Source organism: Chiloscyllium punctatum, chromosome 27, assembly GCF_047496795.1.
Source record: "Chiloscyllium punctatum isolate Juve2018m chromosome 27, sChiPun1.3, whole genome shotgun sequence".
NCBI classification, from domain to species: Eukaryota; Metazoa; Chordata; class Chondrichthyes; order Orectolobiformes; family Hemiscylliidae; genus Chiloscyllium; species Chiloscyllium punctatum.
In genome coordinates this window covers 11279681-11299263 of record NC_092765.1, presented here as the reverse complement: position 1 = coordinate 11299263, position 19583 = coordinate 11279681, and the positions used below count along the sequence as shown (strand labels likewise).

The 19583-nt window shown below is 40.7% G+C and overlaps 2 protein-coding genes across 5 annotated transcripts in view; one reads left to right on the top strand and one right to left on the bottom strand.

Annotated features, from left to right (window-relative positions):
• The window catches only part of LOC140453419 (replication protein A 32 kDa subunit-like), a 47509-nt gene extending 34425 nt beyond the window's left edge, over nucleotides 1–13084 (top strand). For 2 of the 4 annotated variants that reach the window (XM_072548073.1, XM_072548074.1), the window contains 2 exons: nucleotides 6095–6196; nucleotides 6407–6518. In XM_072548073.1, coding sequence (XP_072404174.1) covers nucleotides 6095–6149 — 55 coding nt within the window. In that variant the 3' untranslated portion in view covers nucleotides 6150–6196; nucleotides 6407–6518. Of the gene's footprint in view, nucleotides 1–6094; nucleotides 6521–6634; nucleotides 6709–8953; nucleotides 9043–9285 lie in introns of those variants that run through there. The other 2 variants (XR_011952380.1, XR_011952379.1) reach the window with 2 other exon arrangements.
• Nucleotides 13085–13094: 10 nt separating this feature from the next.
• Nucleotides 13095–19583, bottom strand: part of LOC140453413 (protein THEMIS-like) — a 62852-nt gene continuing 56363 nt past the window's right edge. The window contains exons 5-6 of the mRNA XM_072548063.1: nucleotides 16961–17117; nucleotides 13095–13206 (exon numbers count right to left, since the gene is read on the bottom strand). Of these exons, the coding sequence (XP_072404164.1) occupies nucleotides 13115–13206; nucleotides 16961–17117 (249 nt within the window). The 3' untranslated portion in view covers nucleotides 13095–13114. The remainder of the gene's footprint in view (nucleotides 13207–16960; nucleotides 17118–19583) is intronic.

Genomic DNA, 19583 nt, shown 5'->3' with positions numbered 1-19583 from the left:
GAGAGGTGGTGTTCCCATGTATCTGCTGACCTTGTCCTTCTAGGTCAAATTGGTCATGAGTTAAAGGTGCTGTCTGAGGATCTTTTGGGTGAATATCGAGAGTGCACCTCATAGATCATAGTGTTAGAGGGAGTTAATGTTTCTGGATGTGCCATTCAAGTGGACTGCTTTGTCCTGGATGGTGTTAAATTTCTTGAGCATTGATGGGGTTGCATCCATCTAGGCTAATGAGGAATATTCCATCATGCTCCTGGCTTGCGCCTTGGAATGGTGGCCAGTCTTTGGGACATTAATTACTCACTGCAATATTCTTAGACTCTGACCTGCTTTTTAAACCATCACCTTTCTTTGCAAATCCCTCATCTCTGGCATCAATCTAATGGACCTCCTGAGCTGTGTCCAATTCAATTATGTCCTCATGCAAGTAAGGGACCTAAAATTGGATACAATACTCAATTTTAAACTAATCTGACAGCAGTGAATGAACTAAGAACATCAGGGAAATATCAGGATGCATAGAATAATTAGATAGTTAGTACTTGTATAAAAGAGTAGGAAATCACTAGTTGAAATCTATTGTAAGATTGAAAGAAAGTAATGAAGACGCAAGTCAGTTAATGTGCATGTATGTGGATGCATAAGGATAGTAAGAAAGTTTGGGGATTTACAGGTGCAAATTGCCATGTGAAAACAAGACATCATAACAAGACTTGGTTTAAGGAAAGGCAGGACTGGGTATTAAATATTCTTAGGTACATGATCTCCAGAAAAGGAGTGGTAATATTAGTTAGGAAGAGTGTTGTCGTACTGGAGAATGGTTTTGCTCAATGTACTATATAGGTAAACCAGCTAGTTTGAAGGATCCTTAGGGGGACAAAAAAGATTTGAAATTCAAGAGAGGCTAACATTCCTGAGTACTTACAAGGGGGGATGTTAACTACAAGAATGTAGACTGCAACAATAGCAATGTAAATGGTTGACTGTAGTAACATTCCTAGATATTGCTGTGGGAACTTTTCCTGAACATTGTGTTGAATTATAGAGTTATAGAGTCATAGAGATGTACAGCATGGAAACAGACCCTTCGGTCCAACCCGTCCATGCCGACCAGATATCCCAACCCAATCGAGTCCCACTTGCCAGCACCCGGCCCATATCCCTCCAAACCCTTCCTATTTATATACCCATCCAAATGCCTCTTAAATGTTGCAGTTGTACCAGCCTCCACCACATCCTGTGGCAGCTCATTCCATACATGTACCACCCTCTGCGTGAAAACGTTGCTCCTTAGGTCTCTCTTATATCTTTCCCCTTTCACCCTAAACCCACGTCCTCTAGTTTTGGACTCCCCAATCCAAGGGAAAAGACTTTGTCTATTTATCCTATCCATGCCCCTCTTAATTTTGTAAACGTATATAAGGTCACCCCTCAGCCTCCGACGCTCCAGGGAAAACAGCCCCAGTCTGTTCAGCCCCTCCCTGTAGCTTAGATCCTCCAACCTGGCAACATCCTTGTAAATCTTTTCTGAACCGTTTCAAGTTTCACAACATCTTTCTGATAGGAAGGAGACCAGAATTGCATGCAATATTCCAACAGTGGCCTAACCAATGTCCTGTACAGCCGCAACATGACCTCCCAACTCCTGTACTCAATACTCTGACCAATAAAGGAAAGCATACCAAATGCCGCCTTCACTATTGAAAAATGTAGTGCTGGAAAAACACCGCAGGCCAGGCAACATCCGAGGAGCAGGAGAATCGATGTTTCGGGCATAAGCCCGAAACGTCGATTCTCCTGCTCCTCGGATGCTGCCTGGCCTGCTGTGTTTTTCCAGTGCCACATTTTTCAACGTTGGTCTCCAGCATCTGCAATTCTCACTTTCTCCTAGTCTTCTTCACTATCCTATCTACGTGCGACTCCACTTTCAAGGAGCTATGAACCTGCACTCCAAGGTCTCTTTGTTCAGAAACATTCTCTAGGACCTTACCATTAAGTGTATAAGTCCTGCTAAGATTAACTTTCCCAAAATGCAGCACCTCGCATTTATCTGAATTAAACTCCATCTGCCACTTCTCAGCCCATTGGCCCATCTGGTCCAGATCCTGGTATAATCTGAGGTAACCCTCTTCGCTGTCCACTACATCTCCAATTTTGGTGTCATCTGCAAACTTACTAACTGTACCTCTTATGCTCGCATCCATATATAAATGATGAAAAGTAGTGGACCCAGCACCGATCCTTGTGGCACTCCACTGGTCACAGGCCTCCAGTCTGAAAAACAACCCTCCACCACCACCCTCTTCCTTCTACTTTTGAGCCAGTTCTGTATCCAAATGGCTAGTTCTCCCTGTATTCCATGAGATCTAATGTTGCTAATCAGCCTCTCATGGGGAACCTTGTCAAACACCTTACTGAAGTCCATTTAGATCACATCTACTGCTCTGCCCTCAATCTTCTTTGTTACTTCTTCAAAAAACTCAATCAAGTTTGTGAGACATGATTTCCTATCCTGAATCAGTCCTTGCCTTTCCAAATACATGTACATCCTGTCACTCAGGATTCTCTCCAACAACTTGCCCATCACCGAGGTCACGCTCACTGGTCTATAGTTCCCTGGCTTGTCTTTACTGCCCTTTTTAAATAGTGGCACCACGTTTGCCAACCTCCAGTCTTCCAGCACCTCACCTGTGACTATCGATTATACAAATATCTCAGTAAGTGGTCCAGCAATCCCTTCTCTAGCTTCCCACAGAGTTCTCGGGTACACCTGATCAGGTCCTGGGGATTTATCTACTTTTAACCATTTCAAGACATCCAGCACTTCCTCCTCTGTAATATGGACATTTTGCAAGGTGTCACCATCTATTTCCCTACAATCCATATCTTCCATATTCTTTTCCACAGTAAATACTGATGCAAAATATTCATTTCGTATCTCCCCCATTTTCTGTGGCTCCACACACAGGCCGCCTTGCCAATCTTTCCCGGGCCCTATTCTCTCCCTAGTTAGCCTTTTGTCCTTAATATATTTGTAAAAACTCTTTGGATTCTCCTTAATTCTATTTGCCAAAGCTATCTCATGTCCCCGTTTTGCCCTCCTGATTTCCCTCTTAAGTATACTCCTACTTTCTTTATTCTCTAAGGATTCACTTGATCTATCCTGTCTATACCTGACATATGCTTCCTTCTTTTTCTTAACCAAACGCTCAATTTCTTTAGTCATCCAGCATTCCCTATACCTACCAGCCTTCCCTTTCACCATGACAGGAATATACTTTCTCTGGATTCTCATTACCTCATTTCTGAAGGCTTCCCATTTTCCAGCCATCCCTTTACCTGCGACCATCTGCCTCCAATCAGCTTTTGAAAGTTCTTGCCTAATACCATCAAAATTGAACTTTCTCCAATTTAGGACTTCAACTTTTAGATCTGGTCTATCCTTTTCCATCACTATTTTAAAACTAATAGAATTATGATCGCTGGCCCCACAGTACTCCCCCACTGACACCTCAAGTGACCTGCCCTGCCTTATTTCCCAAGAATAGGTCAAGGTTTGCACCTTCTCTAGTAGGTACATCCACATACTGAATCAGAAAATTGTCTTGTAAGCACTTAAGAAATTCCTCTCCATCTAAACCTTTAACACTATGGCAGTCCCAGTCGATGTTGGGAAAATTAAAATCCCCTCCCATAACCACCCTATTATTCTTACAGATAGCTGAGATCTCCTTACAAGTTTGTCTTTCAATTTCCCTCTGACTATTGGGGGGGGGGGGGGGGGGTCTATAATACAATCCCAGTAAGGTGGTCATCCCTTTCTTATTTCTCAGTTCCACCCAAATAACTTCCCTGAATGTATTTCTGGGAATATTCTCCCTGAGCACAGCTGTAATGCTATCCCTTATCAAAAATGCCACTCCCCCTCCTCTCTTGCCTCCCTTTCTATCCTTCCTGGAGAATTTGTATCCTGGAACATTAAGCTGCTAGTCCTGCCCATCCCTGAGACTTGTTTCTGTAATTGCTATGATGTCCCAGTCCCATGTTCCTAACCATGCCCTGAGTTCACCTGCCTTCCTTGTTAGGCCCCTTGCATTGAAATAATGCAGTTTAATTTATTAGTCCTACCTTGCCCCTGCCTGCCCTGACTGTTTGACTCAGCTGTACCTGTCTCGGATCGATCTCTTTCCTCACTATCTCCCTGTGTCCCACCCCCCACCTTACTAGTTTAAATCCTCCCAAGCAGTTCGAGCAAATTTCCCTGCCAGTATATTAGTCCCTTTCCAATTTAGGTGCAATCCATCCTTCTTGTACAGGTCACTTCTACCCCAAAAGAGATTCCAATGATCCAAAAATGTGAATCCTTCTCCCATACACCAGCTCCTCAGCCATGCGTTCATCTGCTCTGTCCTCCTATTCCTGCTCTCACTAGCTCGTAGTACTGGGAGTAATCCAGATATTACTACCCTTGAGGGCCTCCTTTTTAAATTTCTGCCTAACTCTGTAATCTCCCTTCAGAGTCTCAACATTTTCCCTTCCACTGTCTTTGGTTCCAATGTGGACAATGACCTCCTGCTGGCCCCTCTCCCCTGTGAGAACATTCTGCACCCTCTCTGAGATATCCTTGATCCTGGCACCAGGGAAACAACACACCATTCTGCTTTTTCTCTGCTGGCCACAGAAACGTCTGTCTGTACCTCTGACTACAGAATCCCCTAACACAATTGATCTCTTGGGAGCCAACATACCCCTCGTTGCATTAGAACCAGTCTCAATACCAGAAGCTTGGCTGTTCGTGCTACGTTCCCCTGAGAATCCATCACTCCCTACATTTTCCAAAACCACATACCTGTTTGAAATGGGTATATCCACAAAAGACTCCTGCCCTAGGTGCTGACCTCTTTCACCCTTCCTGGAGTTAACCCATCGATGTGACTGTATCTGAGACTTTTCCCGCTTCCTATAATTATGAACCATCAGATACTATTGCTGTTACAAATTTCTCATCACTTCTATCTGTCTCTCCAACCAATCCACTCGATCTGATAAGATTTGCATCCAACAGCATTTATGGCAGATATAAGCCGCAGTAACTCTTAAACTCTCTTTAAATTCCCACATCTGACAAGAAGTACATATCACTGCAAAGGCCATTTTTGCTCCTTCACAATCTACAGACCCAAAAAAATAACACCGTCTTATTCCTCTACAAACACTGCCCCAGGTTAAATTAATAGCTATGGCTTATATTTTAAGTTTAAGCAAGAGACTTATCTCCAAGAACATATAATCAAGAAAGAATCCACTATATTCACTACTGCAGCCTTTCTCTTGGACAGACTTAAAACAACAATTAACTTATCTGATTCTGTGCTGTGAACTTCACCCAACAGTTCCTCCAAGATTAGTTGTGAATTTCATTGTTCGTTAATTTTCCCGAATGCACTCCGATGTCCAGCGATACACTATTTCAAACTGCAAAGGCAGTAACTGTGCAGGTTCTCGTTCTCTCGCTCTCGCTCTCGCTCTCTCTCTCTCCTGCACTCTCCTCACCATGTGCTTCCTTTGTCTGCTCTTCTCCCTTTTAACTGCTGTTGTTTTGACTATTTTTTTCCCAAAGTTCCAAAACAATGCAACAGCATATAAAACAGTAATTGCTCCTGGAATTCGAGGAAATCACCTCCAACACCTAAAATACCTCAAAAAAAAAGGAGCAGCTCTTACAGCCAGAAATTTTTCCCATCCTCTATTTTGGATTGCCCAGAATCCTTTCAATAAGGAAAGGTTAAAAAGAGATCTGAGGGAAATTTTTTAAATCATGAGGGATGTGAGTAGAGTTGCTGGGAAGTAACTATTCCTGTTTGTTTAAAAAATCAAAATGAGAGAATGCAGATTTTAAAAAGATTTGCAAATATTGCAAAAGTGATCTGAAGAAATTTCTTCATTGTTGAGACTGCTTAGAATTGTGATTAAAAAGGGTACTAGATTGTTTCTATTCAAATAATGTGCCAAGGTAAAGGAAACGGCTAAGAGATTGCAATAAGTTGTAACATTCTAGTTGAATGGTCTCCTGTATTGTAACAATTCTGTGTTTCAGTGAAGTGGATTCAAATAATCAATCTTTGCAGCAAGTGTCCAAAACAACAATGTGATACTAATGAGAATCTTCTCTTGGGATGTTAAATGAGGTTATTGAGAGGTAATTAGACACTTGCAAGAATTCTCTTTTATTTAAAATAAAGTGCCATAAAATCTATTGTGTTTACTTGATCGGGCGAAGGGTGAGATGAATGATCCAGTCAGCTATTCTGGCCGGAGATAATTGCAAATGCCATGATTTTGCATTGATGTGCTGGGCTCCCTCACTATTGAGTGTGGCGATATTTATGGAGACTCTGTTTCTCGCTAGCTTTTGATTGTTGTCATTCAAGACTGGATATAGTGGACTACAGACTGCAGTATCATAATTTGCATCTGGCTGAGTAGATTCAGCCCACCACGTGGCCATCCATTTTGAAACAAAGTAAATATTAAAATTTTCTCAATGTTCCTTTTTAATAGATTAAAATAACAATATGATGTGTTGCTGTACTGCCATCTGTATGCATGCAACTGATGAATGTGTTTTATTTTGCAGGAAGAATCACCAGGATAACTTTCATTTTGAATGTACTGATCTGTCACCATTTAAATCTGTAACCAAGTTCTGGAGTGAGTTTTTTTTCTCGATCCATTTCCACAAAAATGTCTTCACTTCTTTTCAAAGTAACAGCTCTTTAGTAATACTTGGGGTTAAACAATTTGTTATCAACGAAGCTAAGTTTTCAGTCAGCTAGAAGTAGATTCCAGAACAAGCTTTTATATCCTTGATTCCTGAAGGAGTAATAAGAAAAGTTTTTAAAGATGGTTAAAAATCTTAGTACAAATTGAACATTCATCACTGGAACTCAACCAAGTATAGACTATGGTTGTCTTGAGACTTGTAAAATGCAGTCTAGTATAATAGTGAAAGATGACTTTCTCATTCCAGCAGAGTTATTGTGATATTGATGAACCTTTAACTGCCACTAAATATCCACCCATTTTGTGTCCTAGAGTTGTATAGCATAGAAACAGACCCTTCAACGCAACTCGTTCATGCCTACACAATATTCTAAATTAATCCAGTTTCATTTGCCAGCAGTTGGCCCATATTGCTCTAAACCCTTCCTATTCATATGCTCATTCAAGGCTTTTTAATTGTTGTCATTGTACCAGCCTCCACCACTTCCTCTGGCAATACATTCTGTACATGCATGATAAAGTTGTCCCTTTGGTCCCATTTAAATCTTCCCCTGTCACCTTAAACTTATGCCGTCTTGTTTTGGACCATGGAAAAGATCTTGTCTATTTACCTTATCTATGCCCCTCATGATTTTATAAACTTCTGTAACATTACTCTTTTACCTGCAATGCTCCAGGGAATATAGCCCCAGCCTATTCAGCCTCTCAAATACTCAAAAGTTGGTAACATCCTTGTAAATTTTATTTGAACCTTTTCAATTTCTTCTAATCATTCTCTTTCGTTACAAAGAATACACACAAAATGTTACATTAGTTTTGGATTCAGACTTGGGAAATTTAAGGTATGATAAAAGAGTTTGCAAAGAAGCTGGCATGACAACTTTACTCAAGGAATTTTAATAGCATTAGGATGTAAGGGTGTCCTGCAAGTTGTATTAAGACAAAATTCAAATGGGTAGAATTATGCAATTGGAAAGAAAACTGTACATTTTTGGTGTGCTTTACAAATCGCCAAATACCAGATGAAGATATAATAGAGCATGACATCTGTAGACATTTCAGAGAATTATGTAAGAACAACAGACAATAATAATGAGTGATCTTAACTATTTCATGATAGATCATACATGATCAAAATAAGAAACCTTTTTTGGAGTGCATCTTAACCTACTTCCTCAATTGATGTGTCTTAAGGCTAACTTACAACTTGATTTATTTTTTGGAAAATAAAGATAAATATGTAATTTTAGGACAATGAGGTGTCAAAGAAAAAGTTGCTGTACTGGTTCAAAAAAAAACTTGGTGAGATGAGATGGAACAGAAGCTAAAGCTTGGGATGAAAAGATTTGACTTAGAATGGTAAGGAAAATCAAGAAGAATGCAGAAATGTGTAGTGAGGTGATGGGTCATTAGAATAATGTGTTGCTTAGATTGGAGAAAAGCTAAAAGTGTGATTTTTCGAAAGCAATAAGACACTTTGATAAAGGAATATAGGTTTCTTTGAGAAAATAAATGATTTCGGAGCACTGCTCCTTTGTCACTTCACCTGACGAATGAGCACACTCCAAAAGCTTGTGATTTCAAATGAGCCTGTTGGATTATAACCTGGTGTTGTGTGACTTCTGACCTCGGACAAAAATAGTGGGAAGAATTGAGCACTTGCAGATTACTGCTGGTTGAATTAGAGATTGTTTTTAAAGGATCAATGTCTGTATTGGCTCTAAAACCCCTTAATCACAACAGATGAATTGCATGATAAAAATGTTATACATATTTCTCATGTCATTCATCATGACTGGTGCCTCTTATAGTATCATAAAATAACAACAATCAAGTAATGTTTTAATAATTATTTGCTCAGTAGTTTTGTCAACATGTGCAGTCTATTTTATTATATTGATTGAGTGATTTTAATAAGTTCCATGTTAGTGTTGGATATTTTGCGATCTTACAGTATGGATTCCATGCCTGTGTTGCTCTGAGAGTTTTATAAATGTATTGATTGATTGTTTGAAAGACCAGTCATTGGGGCTGCGAACTATGTAAATAAACCCTTGAATGTTCATTCAGGAAACGCTTTCAGCTAAAAACCTAGCTTCCCTGATTGACTTACTATTCAACTGAAACCCAAAACTTCACCACTTGGAATAATAACCTTCTCTTCTGTTTTTAGAGCAAAGACAAATGTCAGTTCACAGCGAAGTGATTTGGAATGACTAACAGCAGCCAATTCTTATTTTCTGAAAAGTTTTGATTTATTCAGTAAGTATTTTACTATTCCAGATTTTCCAAGATTAAGGCTTCCTTTCAATTTAATTGAAATAAGTCCAGTTAGGCTGTTTTAATTTTCCATGCTAAATGGCCAAAGGGAGACCGATAAAATGTACCGTATCTACTCGTGTATATGTCAATCTCGTGTATGTTAACCCCCCTATTTTGGCCCTAAAATCTTGGAATTTGCATATACCTCATGTATAAGTTGATGCTAATTCTTCACTGTTACAGATCAAAGTTTGAGTCAATGTGCCTGCCTGTTGCACTGCACTCCGGCCTTCCAGTCTGCTGGCCGTAACACTCAGTTTTGGGTCTTCCAGTCCGCTGGCTATCACTCTTCACGTCATGTTTTTAGAATTACTGTAAATCGCGGAGTTAGTTTCCATGGTTTCAGTTACCTGCAGTTTACTGTGAGGGGAACATATTACACGGAACGTTCAGGGACCAAGGGGCTGCCTGGAAGGTAGGTTTCCCATTTTAAATGACCATGTGGATATTGACTTGTTTGTGATTTTCTTTTCCTCGCTAGTACTTAAAAACTTATTACTACTCAAAGATGAAATGCAAATGACAAGCATGAATTTCATCCCCTCAAACAATACCTTGTGTATAAGTCGACCCCTAATTTCAGCTGAAAAAATATGGTCCTCAAAACTTGACCTATAGATGAATATTTACGGTAGATCTTTTTCATGAAAAGTAAAATGTTTGCTTTGTTCCTAAAAGTAGCAAAATGAATGGATAATAATTCTTATTACATATTTACATTGTGACATATTATTGCTTTAAGAGGTGTATTTTGTCCTTTTATGAGACAGTGGTAAAAGCAGTGTCTTCCAAGCCAATAAAGTAAACAGTTTATGAGGCTTTGGGAGTTTTTAAAAGTTGGAACCATGGAAGCAGCATGAAGGGGTAGGGTCAAGCTCCCACAGAACTAGTACTTTAGCGTAACTTGAAGCTGCTACAACAAAATGCTTGAGTTCTCTGATTTTTTTTTCCTCCTACACTGGAGAATTGCATGTGAGACATTATATTTTACTGAATTTGCCTTTGCCAAGGGTGTATTTAAAGGATGTTCCAATATACTAACAGTTGCTGTTTATATTTTATTAATCTGTTAAATTTTCCAGTAGTTATTTCCAATTCTGCTTTTGTTTATATTTAAGCAGTAGTGTACGAATAATGTTTCTTTGCTTCAAGACTTGTAGTTTGACCAATTGAATTGTGTCCGAAACACGTGCCTTACACTTGCATTTAAAAATAAAATAGAGATGTGGGTCTAGGCAATCATTTTAACCCGTACCGTTGTGAGGGGGTTTGGTCTGGTCCATACTAATGGAAATATGAATTCTCAAATAGATTTACATTTTTCTCTAGCTACAAAAATGTGCCATTGCTTTTGACAAAGTAATATTTTCCAATATGTCTTGGTATATGTATTATTAACAGGCCGCTAACCTTATTAGTTAACAAGACACTGTAATTTAATACAATCTTAGTTTTTTTGCCTTATTTTTGAAAACTAATTTGAGTTATTAATTTTATTTGAGTTATTTAACAGAGTAAAAGAAGTATGCTAAACTCATAGAACTATTAAGTATATACTGGTTTCTCGGACAAAAGATTTAATTTGTTTCATCTATTATATTTTTGGTTTAATGAGATAGAAGATCCAATCACATCCTTACTGAATGGTCTACATTTGATAAATGAGTTAGAGTTCTTCCCTTTTGTCTTCAGCTTGAAAATTGTCTTCCTTTACACATTGTTGCAAGTGTTTGTTGTTAACTATGCAGCATGGGCAAGAGGGCATCTGGTTAAGATGTTGCTCATCAATGCTCAGTAAGATTTAGGAATTGAGAAAGAAACAGAATGAACAGAGTCACATCATGTAGAGAAAGTGGGATAGGGAAAGGAAGAATGGATTAAAAGAGTTTTAAAAAAGGCAAAAAAATTAAGATTTTAAAATCTGTAAATTTTGAAGAATTGACTGCATGTAGGAATGTGACTCCCGTTTTTTGTCAGTTTGGATTTTGTATTTCCTTTGTAATAGGAGGTGAGCGTTGCTGATAAGCCCAACATTTGTTACTTATCCCTAATTGCCTTTGAACTGAATGGCTTTAGTATCTGTATATATACATAAAAGCTTTTTCATGATTAAAGTATATTTTTGCAAGTTAAGAAATACGGATAGCCATTAGCAATGAAAACGCCATGGCCCAGTGGTATTATCACTAGACTATTAATCCAAAAAGAACGTTTTTACCTCGTTTTTACCTCTTTTTACCTTTATTAATCCAAAAACTCAGCTAATGTTTTGTGCACCAAAGTGGTTTGGTAGGAGGTCCACTGGAGATTTACAGGGATGATCCTGGGAATGATCATTCTTGTAAATCTCCTCTGGACCTCTTCCAAAACCAGCACATCCATCCTTAGATACGGGGCCCATAATAGCTCACGATATTCCAAATGCAGTCCGACTAAAGCCTTGTTCAGCTTCAACAGTACATCTCTGCTCTTGTATTCTAGTGCCCTGGAAATGAATGCTAACGTTACATTTGCCTTCCGAACTGCCAACTGCATGTGACTCCAGAGCCACAACAATGTGGTTAACTCTCAACTGCTCTTTGAAATGGTCGAACAAGCCACTCAGTAGACATTAATACAACTAAGTCTCAACCATGAAATGAAACTGACAGATCAGTTGCCATCAGTCTAGTACCAGAAATGACAATAGCAAAAACAACCCTTATTAACATCTCAGGGCTAGTGTTAAAATTAGGAGAGATATCTCAGAGACTAACCAAGCAATAGCCTGACAGCCAGATTTACGGAACCATACCTTAGAGATCATGTTCCAGACACCACCATCACCATTCCTGGATAGGTGCTGACACATCTGCAGGACAGACCCAGGAGAAATGGCAGCACAGTGGTATATAGTCGGGAGGGATTTGCCCTGGGAGCTCTCAACGTTGACTCCAGCTCCCATGAGGTATCATGGCATCAGGTTAAACATAGGTAAGGAAACCTCCTGCTGATTGCCACATTCTGTGGCTGATGAATCATTGCTGCATCACATTGAACAAGAACTGGAAGATGGACTGACGATAGCAAGGGTGCAAAATGTAGTTTGGGTTGAGGATTTAAATGACCACCTCCAAGAAGTGGCTCAGCAGCAGCACTATTGATCAAGTTGCTCCGAAAGGTCATGGCTGCTAGATTGGGTCTGTGGCAGGTGGTGATGGAGCCAACAAAGAAAAAAAAATATACTTGACCTCATTCTTACTGCTGGCTGCAGATCATTTGCACATGACAGTATTGGTAAGAGTGACTACTGCACAGTCCGTGTGGAGATGTAATCCCACCTTCACATTGAGAATAACCTCATTGTGTTGTGTGGCACTACCACCATGCTAAATGGGACAGACCTTTGGACAGATCTAGCAACTCTTGATCGGGCATTCATGACCCACTGTGGGCCATCGATAGCAGCAGAATTGTGCTTTAACACAATCTGCAACCTCCTGGCCCAGCACATCCCCCACTTTACAATTACCATCAAACTTTTGTTTAAGGGGATTAACCTTTTTTCAATGAAGAGTGAAGGAGGGCATGCCAGGAGCAGTAGCAGGCATACCTTAAAATGGTGTCAATCTTGTGGACTACTTGCATGTCAGACAGCATAAGCAGCAAGTAATAGACCTAACCTGCACATCTTTGAACTGTCGGAGGTAACTGGAGGACCCGGAGGGAACCTATGCACATGCTGGGAGAATGTGCAAACTCCACAGATGGTTGCCCAGAGGTGGGACCAAACCTGGGTCCCTGGAGCTATGAGACAGCAGTGCTAATCACTGTGACACCCTCTTATTGCCTTCCTCTTCATTGTTTCATTTAAAGAATCATTTTCTGAAAACAAGATGTCTCTTTTAAAAGCCAGTAGACACACTCTGTTTATATCTTGCATTTTCTGAGGCTTTTTGTGCTCATTCAGATTCATTTTTGTTATGTAACATATCTACTTACCAGTCAGGCAGCTGAGCTTGTTTTACAAGAACTAAAATGCCCATCTTTTTGTTTTCTGCAAAGCCATCAGAGAAAGTCCTTCTTCAATCTGTTCATAGTCATGGTCGCTGTCATCATCTGGCTCTGTCATTTCAGTGAAGGGAAGAGGGAAGAAGCTATTAAAGTTTAACTAACAGATTTTTATAGGGGATCTGAGCAAAATGTGTTGTGAAGGAGGGTTACATTCTCTTCACAACTGTCAGGATGAAATAGGATATGAGCTATCTGAATCAAATCATGTACTGCCAAAGTTCTGTACAAAGAACTTCTTTACATCAGTCCTACATTAGCCTTTCATTTTTTAGCACCTGCCTTATGACTGTAACTTTGTTTGAATTATCTTCCATACCTACTTTGTCTTTAATGATTTTCCACTTTGGATTCTTCTGTAAGGTCAACAGTCAGACATCTCTTTCAACAGTAAAGAGCTCAGATTCCACCAGTCTTTCTTCATAACTCCAGGCTTTCAGCTTTTGGAAATCAGTTTTGTTGCTGTTCTATGTTCTCTACATTCAGTATTCCATCCACTTTTAAAACTCAACACATCACTTACTATGTTGTTTGTCTAAAACATGAAGAATGATTTCCTTTTTCTTGTATCCTGCTGTCTAGCTGTATGGTTCACCATTCTCTTTGACTTGTTAGTTGTTCCTTGCAGTAATTGGAATCTTTGGATCACTTAATTTCATCTGTAGCTACTTCAACGTTGTCCCTGAAGTATGTATCTCACCACGTTTTTTTGTCATATGCTTACTTGGTTTAATTAAATGTAATTTGCTATAATTTTGTAATCCTTGACCTATCTGCTAAAAGCAAAGTGCCCTTCCTACTATAAGGCTGAAAGGGTTAATTAATGAAGATAGGTTGGATAGACCAGGCTCGTCTTCCCTTGAATATGGAGGATTAAAAGATGATCAAATCGAATCAAATTAAAATGATTAAAGCAATTGATAGAAAGAAACCATTTCCTCCAGTCCAGAATAAGTGGATATAATCCTAAAATTGGAACTACTTGTTATAAGAATCTTGTCAAGGAGTCCTTCTCATGAAAGGTGGTGGTAAAGTTCAAAGTTCAGATTTTTATTAAGTAATAGTATTTAAAAGGTTATGAAATCAAGTGAGATTAATTGGTAATTTATTTATACTGAGCTGATTGCAAATATCTGTACCATGTAAAGAATAGGAGACAAATCTTAACCTACTTCGCCATGTATGAAAATGAAATACAACGTATCGTGAATAATAAATCAGCCTGATGATTTTTTCAACAAGCTGTTCAGAGATGTTATTACACACTCTGGAACAGGAGGATCTTGAACCTGTACTTCCTGGCCTAGCAGTAGAAAAAGTGAGGACTGCAGATGCTGGAGATCAGAGCTGAAAATGTGTTGCTGGAAAAGCGCAGCAGGTCAGGCAGCATCCGAGGAGCAGGAGAATCGACGTTTCGGGCATGAGCCCTTCTTCAGGAATGAGGAGAGTGTGCCAAGCAGGCTAAGATCAAAGGTAAGGAGGAGGGACTTGGGGGAGGGGCATTGGAAATGCGATAGGTGGAAGGAGGTTACGGTGAGGGTGATAGGCCGGAGTGGGGGTGGGGGCGGGGGCGGAGAGGTCAGGAAGAAGATTGCAGGTTAGGAAGGCGGTGCTGAGTTCGAGGGTTGGGATTGAGACAAGGTGGGGGGAGGGGAAATGAGGAAACTGGAGAAATCTGAGTTCATCCCTTGTGGTTGGAGGATTCCTAGGCAGAAGATGAGGCGCTCTTCCTCCAGCTGTCGTGTTGCTATGGTCTGGCGATGGAGGAATCCAAGGACCTGCATGTCCTTGGTGGAGTGGGAGGGGGAGTTGAAGTGTTGAGCTACGGGGTGGTTGGGTTGGTTATGTGGAACAGTCCATCTTCCGCAGCTACACTGGCACCACCCCCCACGTTTTCCTCCGTTATATCGATGACTGTATCGGCGCTGCCCAGTTCTCCCATGAGGAGGTTGAACAGTTCATCCACTTTACCAACACCTTCCACCCCGACCCCAATTTACCTGGACCATCTCAGACTCCTCCTTCCCCTTCCTAGACCTCTCCATTTCTATCTTGGGCGACCGAATCAACACGGACATTTACTATAAACCGACCGACTCCCACAGCTACCTAGATTACACCTCCTCCCGCCCTGCCCCCTGTAAAAACGCCATCCCATATTCCCAATTCCTTCGTCTCTGCCGCATATGCTCCCAGGAAGACCAGTTCCAATACCGAAAAAGCCTGATGGCCTCCTTCTTCAAAGACCGCAATTTCGCCTCAGATGTGATCGACGATGCTTTCCACCGCATCTCCTCCACTCCCCGCTCCTCCACCCTTGAGCCCCGCCCCTCCAATCGCCACCAGGACAGAAACCCACTGGTCCTCACCTACCACCCCACCAACCTCCATATACATCATATCATCTGTCGTCATTTCTGCCACCTCCAAACAGACCCCACCACCAGAGATATATTTCCCTCCTCTCCCCTATCAGCATTCCAAAAAGACCACTCCCTCCATGATTCCCTTGTCAGGTCCACACCCCCCACCAACCCAGCCTCCACTCCCGGCACCTTCCCCTGCAACCGCAAGAAATGCAAAACTTGCGCCCACACCTCCCCCCTTGCTTCCCTCCAAGGCCCCAACGGATCCTTCCATATTCGCCACAAATTCACCTGCACCTCCACACACATCATTTACTGCATCCGCTGCACCCGATGTGGTCTCCTCTATATTGGGGAGACATGCTGCCTATTACGGAACGTTTTAGAGAACACCTCTGGGACACCCAGACCAACCAGCCCAGCCACCCCATGGCTCAACACTTCAACTCCCACTCCACCAAGGACATGCAGGTCCTTGGACTCCTCCATCGCCAGACCATAGCAACATGATGGCTGGAGGAAGAGCGCCTCATCTTCCGCCTAGGAACCCTCCAACTACAAGGAATGAACTCAGATTTCTCCAGTTTCCTCATTTCCCCTACCCCGACCTTTTCTCAGTCCCAACCCTTGAACTCAGCACCGCCTTCCTAACCTGCAATCTTCTTCCTGACCTTTCCGCTCCCACCCCCACTCCGGCCTATCACCCTCACCTTAACCTCCTTCCACCTATCGCATTTCCAACGCCCCTCCTCCCTACCTTTTATCTTAGCCTGCTTGGCATACTCTCCTCATTCCTGAAGAAGGGCTCATGCCCGAAACGTCGATTCTCCTGCTCCTTGGATGCTGCCTGACCTGCTGCATTTTTCCAGCAACACATTTTCAGTTAGTAGTAGAGACACTACTACTACATCACCAGAACCCCCTGTCCTAATTCTACAATTGGATGAGTGCAACATAGAAAATCCAAGAACTGCAATAGATCAACAATGGATAAAGCATATTTACTAAATAAGGTGCCTTTTCGACTATTTATTACTTATGTAATATCTGCCACAATAAATATTTCATTTTTCATCATTTTCTACTTAATGTATTAATAAACAAAGTTGACGTTATTTCCTAACACTTGTTGTTTTCACTTGTTGACAAGTCTCAAAATTTTAAAGGTCTAGAATTTCTCAGCCAGAAACAGAAGATTTAATGAATGATGGCACAAGCATACTAATCAATTCTCATCATCGCAAGTTAACAGAAAATATGTTTGTTGCCATTTTTAATGGCTGATTTATTAACTAGAATTTGGGATTTGTCAACAAATTTCTCCATGTAGTCATAATGTGGCAGTTTTGTGTGTGAAACAAGTTGACAATTTGATTTGCTGAAGTGGATAAACAAATCTCTTATAAACGCTAATGTAATACTTTTCTGGTCTTTCAACTTACTTTCAGGGAGTACAGGCGACACCTTTGTATTCCCTTTTTGCACTTTTGTGTATTCATTAGGAGCAACTTGTACAGGTTGTATGGAAAAGGGTTTTCTTGAACTTGGTAGCATTGCTTCATTTTTGTCGATGTCACGTTTTAGGAGCAAAGGAGTTCCCTTGGTGAAAGAATTAAATAAAACATTATTCAACGATTTTTATATTGTTTTTATTTATGTACTTTTAAATATATGCGCACTCTTTGTTTCCACTCCTCACCTGAAATCACTGATTCTTGCTGGGATTATGGTTCCAGAAGCATTTACAGCTCCTCAGCATTTCAGCCAAACTGCACACATAGGTACAGTATGGCGATGAATAACAGTATACCCATGAATCTGACTTCTATATAGTCGCTTACCAGCAGGGGGTCACTGGAAAGTGATTAGGGCAAAGGTGGCCTGACTTATGCCTTCCTAGGTCAAGTAAACCTAGTTTGCGAACACGAAAATCACTGCCAAAATCCAAAAGCTCTGATTGCTGACCCAGTTCACATCAGCTCCCTTGGCACGGATAGGGGTAACATTTGGAAGTTTTCACTTTGAATGATTTAATATGATGTATCCACTAGGCTATTTAGGAATCTTTAATGAAGTGACAAACAACTGTCTCACAATCTGAACCACACTTCTGCTTTTGCTTTAAACTTCCCAAGGTTTGTGCAAGGCATCTTCGTGATCTAATTTTAATGCCCACAGATGAAAGTTCTAAGTTGGAATGAAGACTTGTCCAAAAAAAGTTACTTTTTGCCTTGAAACTGGCTGACACACATGAAAACATCACAGTTCATGTTAAGCATAAGGACATCTATATTTGTTAAAAATATTTCCTGTAAGTTCTCCTTTTGTCAATGTGTAACATTCACACTCTGGTTGCAAGCATCTTGAAAGTGAATTAGATTAGATTCCCTACAGTGTGGAAACAGGCCCTTCGGCCCAACAAGTCCACACCGACCCTCCGAAGAGTAACCCACCCAGACCCATTTCCCTCTGACTAATGTACCTAACACTATGGGCAAGTTAGCATGGCCAATTCACCTAATCTGTTCATCTTTGGAGTGTGGGAGGAAACCGGAGCACCTGGAGGATACCCATGCAGACACGGGGAGAATGTGCAAACTCCATGCAGATAGTTTGTCTGAGGCTGGAATCGAACCTGGGACCCTGGTGCTGTGAGGCAGCAGTGCTAACCACTGAGCTATCATGCCACCCTCTACGTATTAATAGCTGTATGTAACACTGTAATGACTGGCTTTAGCTAGTAAGTGGCAGATGATTTCGAAATCACTCGCAACATCATTCCCTACACAAAAGGACAGTAATGATGACACAATGGATTTATTAGGAAAGCAATATGTATTGATGAGATGAGGTGATAACTATCTGAGCAGTACATATGAAAAAGTAATTCCATCCCCAACCAGAACACAAATAAACATACTTATACGTTCATCTTGAAATTTGCTACATGAATCATTAGCATGCAAATATTTCAATGTGTGTGAGAGAGAGTCCTTTCTCTGTATATTAAACTAGAAATTAAGTTGATGTGAGTAAGTTAGTTCTTATGCAGAAAAAAAATGAAACTCCTCTAACATCACCTATCCCTTCTGTTGGATAGGTAACAGCATTGGTGGGATTGCTGATCAAATTAATAGAGTGGAGTTTGAGGCCTTGCTGGAACTAAGATTGGGTAGATGGGGTCAGAAATGAGTCCCAGTGGCTGATGTGCCAGTTCCCTGGATCCATTCTGCCTCTGCACCATTCATATTGAGTGGGATTGGGGCTGGTAGGGCTTTGCACCTATACATGTGCAGCAGTCGGTCAAGCTCAATAACCGCCCCGTTGAAATCAATCAATGACTGGCTCAGGCATTCAATGACAGCCCAGGAGGCATGCCAGCTCTTCAGTCAGGGGTTGGTATCAGCCATAATCCACTCTGTATAGGGGGTCCTCAACACCAACCTTTCCCATACACTCACATGACCTCACATACACTGTTCTCTGAGGAGTCTATTTGTTAACTAAATATTTTAACTATTTGGAAAGAGTATGCCCATTTTGAGCCTCACTGCTCCTTATAAATTGCAAGACCTTGATTAACACTTTAGCTTATAGAGTCCGGCACCATCCTTAACTGGACAGCAAACCTATCTCTAAGCAAATTAAGCACATCCAATGAAAATCCAAGTGTTTCAAGACCCGAAATAGTGCCAATCCTGTCCCAGAGGAAAATTTCTCGTAAACAGGACTGAGCAGAAATCCTTTTTATTTGTGATGTTTTTCAAAACCAATTACTTAATATTATTTTCTGTAAAGTGACTGGATTAACTTTTTTTTGTAAGCTGTTATCCACTTAATGCTTGCCTCCCATGTTATTCAGAATAATTAGACGTGAAATCTACCGTGCTTAAATACCAGATAAGCACTTCATATAAGCTTTTGAATTAGAATCCATTTGTACTAAGATTAAATAGACAATTAAATTAACTTTAAATCAACAGCTGAAGCTCAAGCACAGTCTTTGTCGCATCAAGTGAAGCTATACATGGATTATGATTTTATCTTGCCTTTTGATGAGACCTT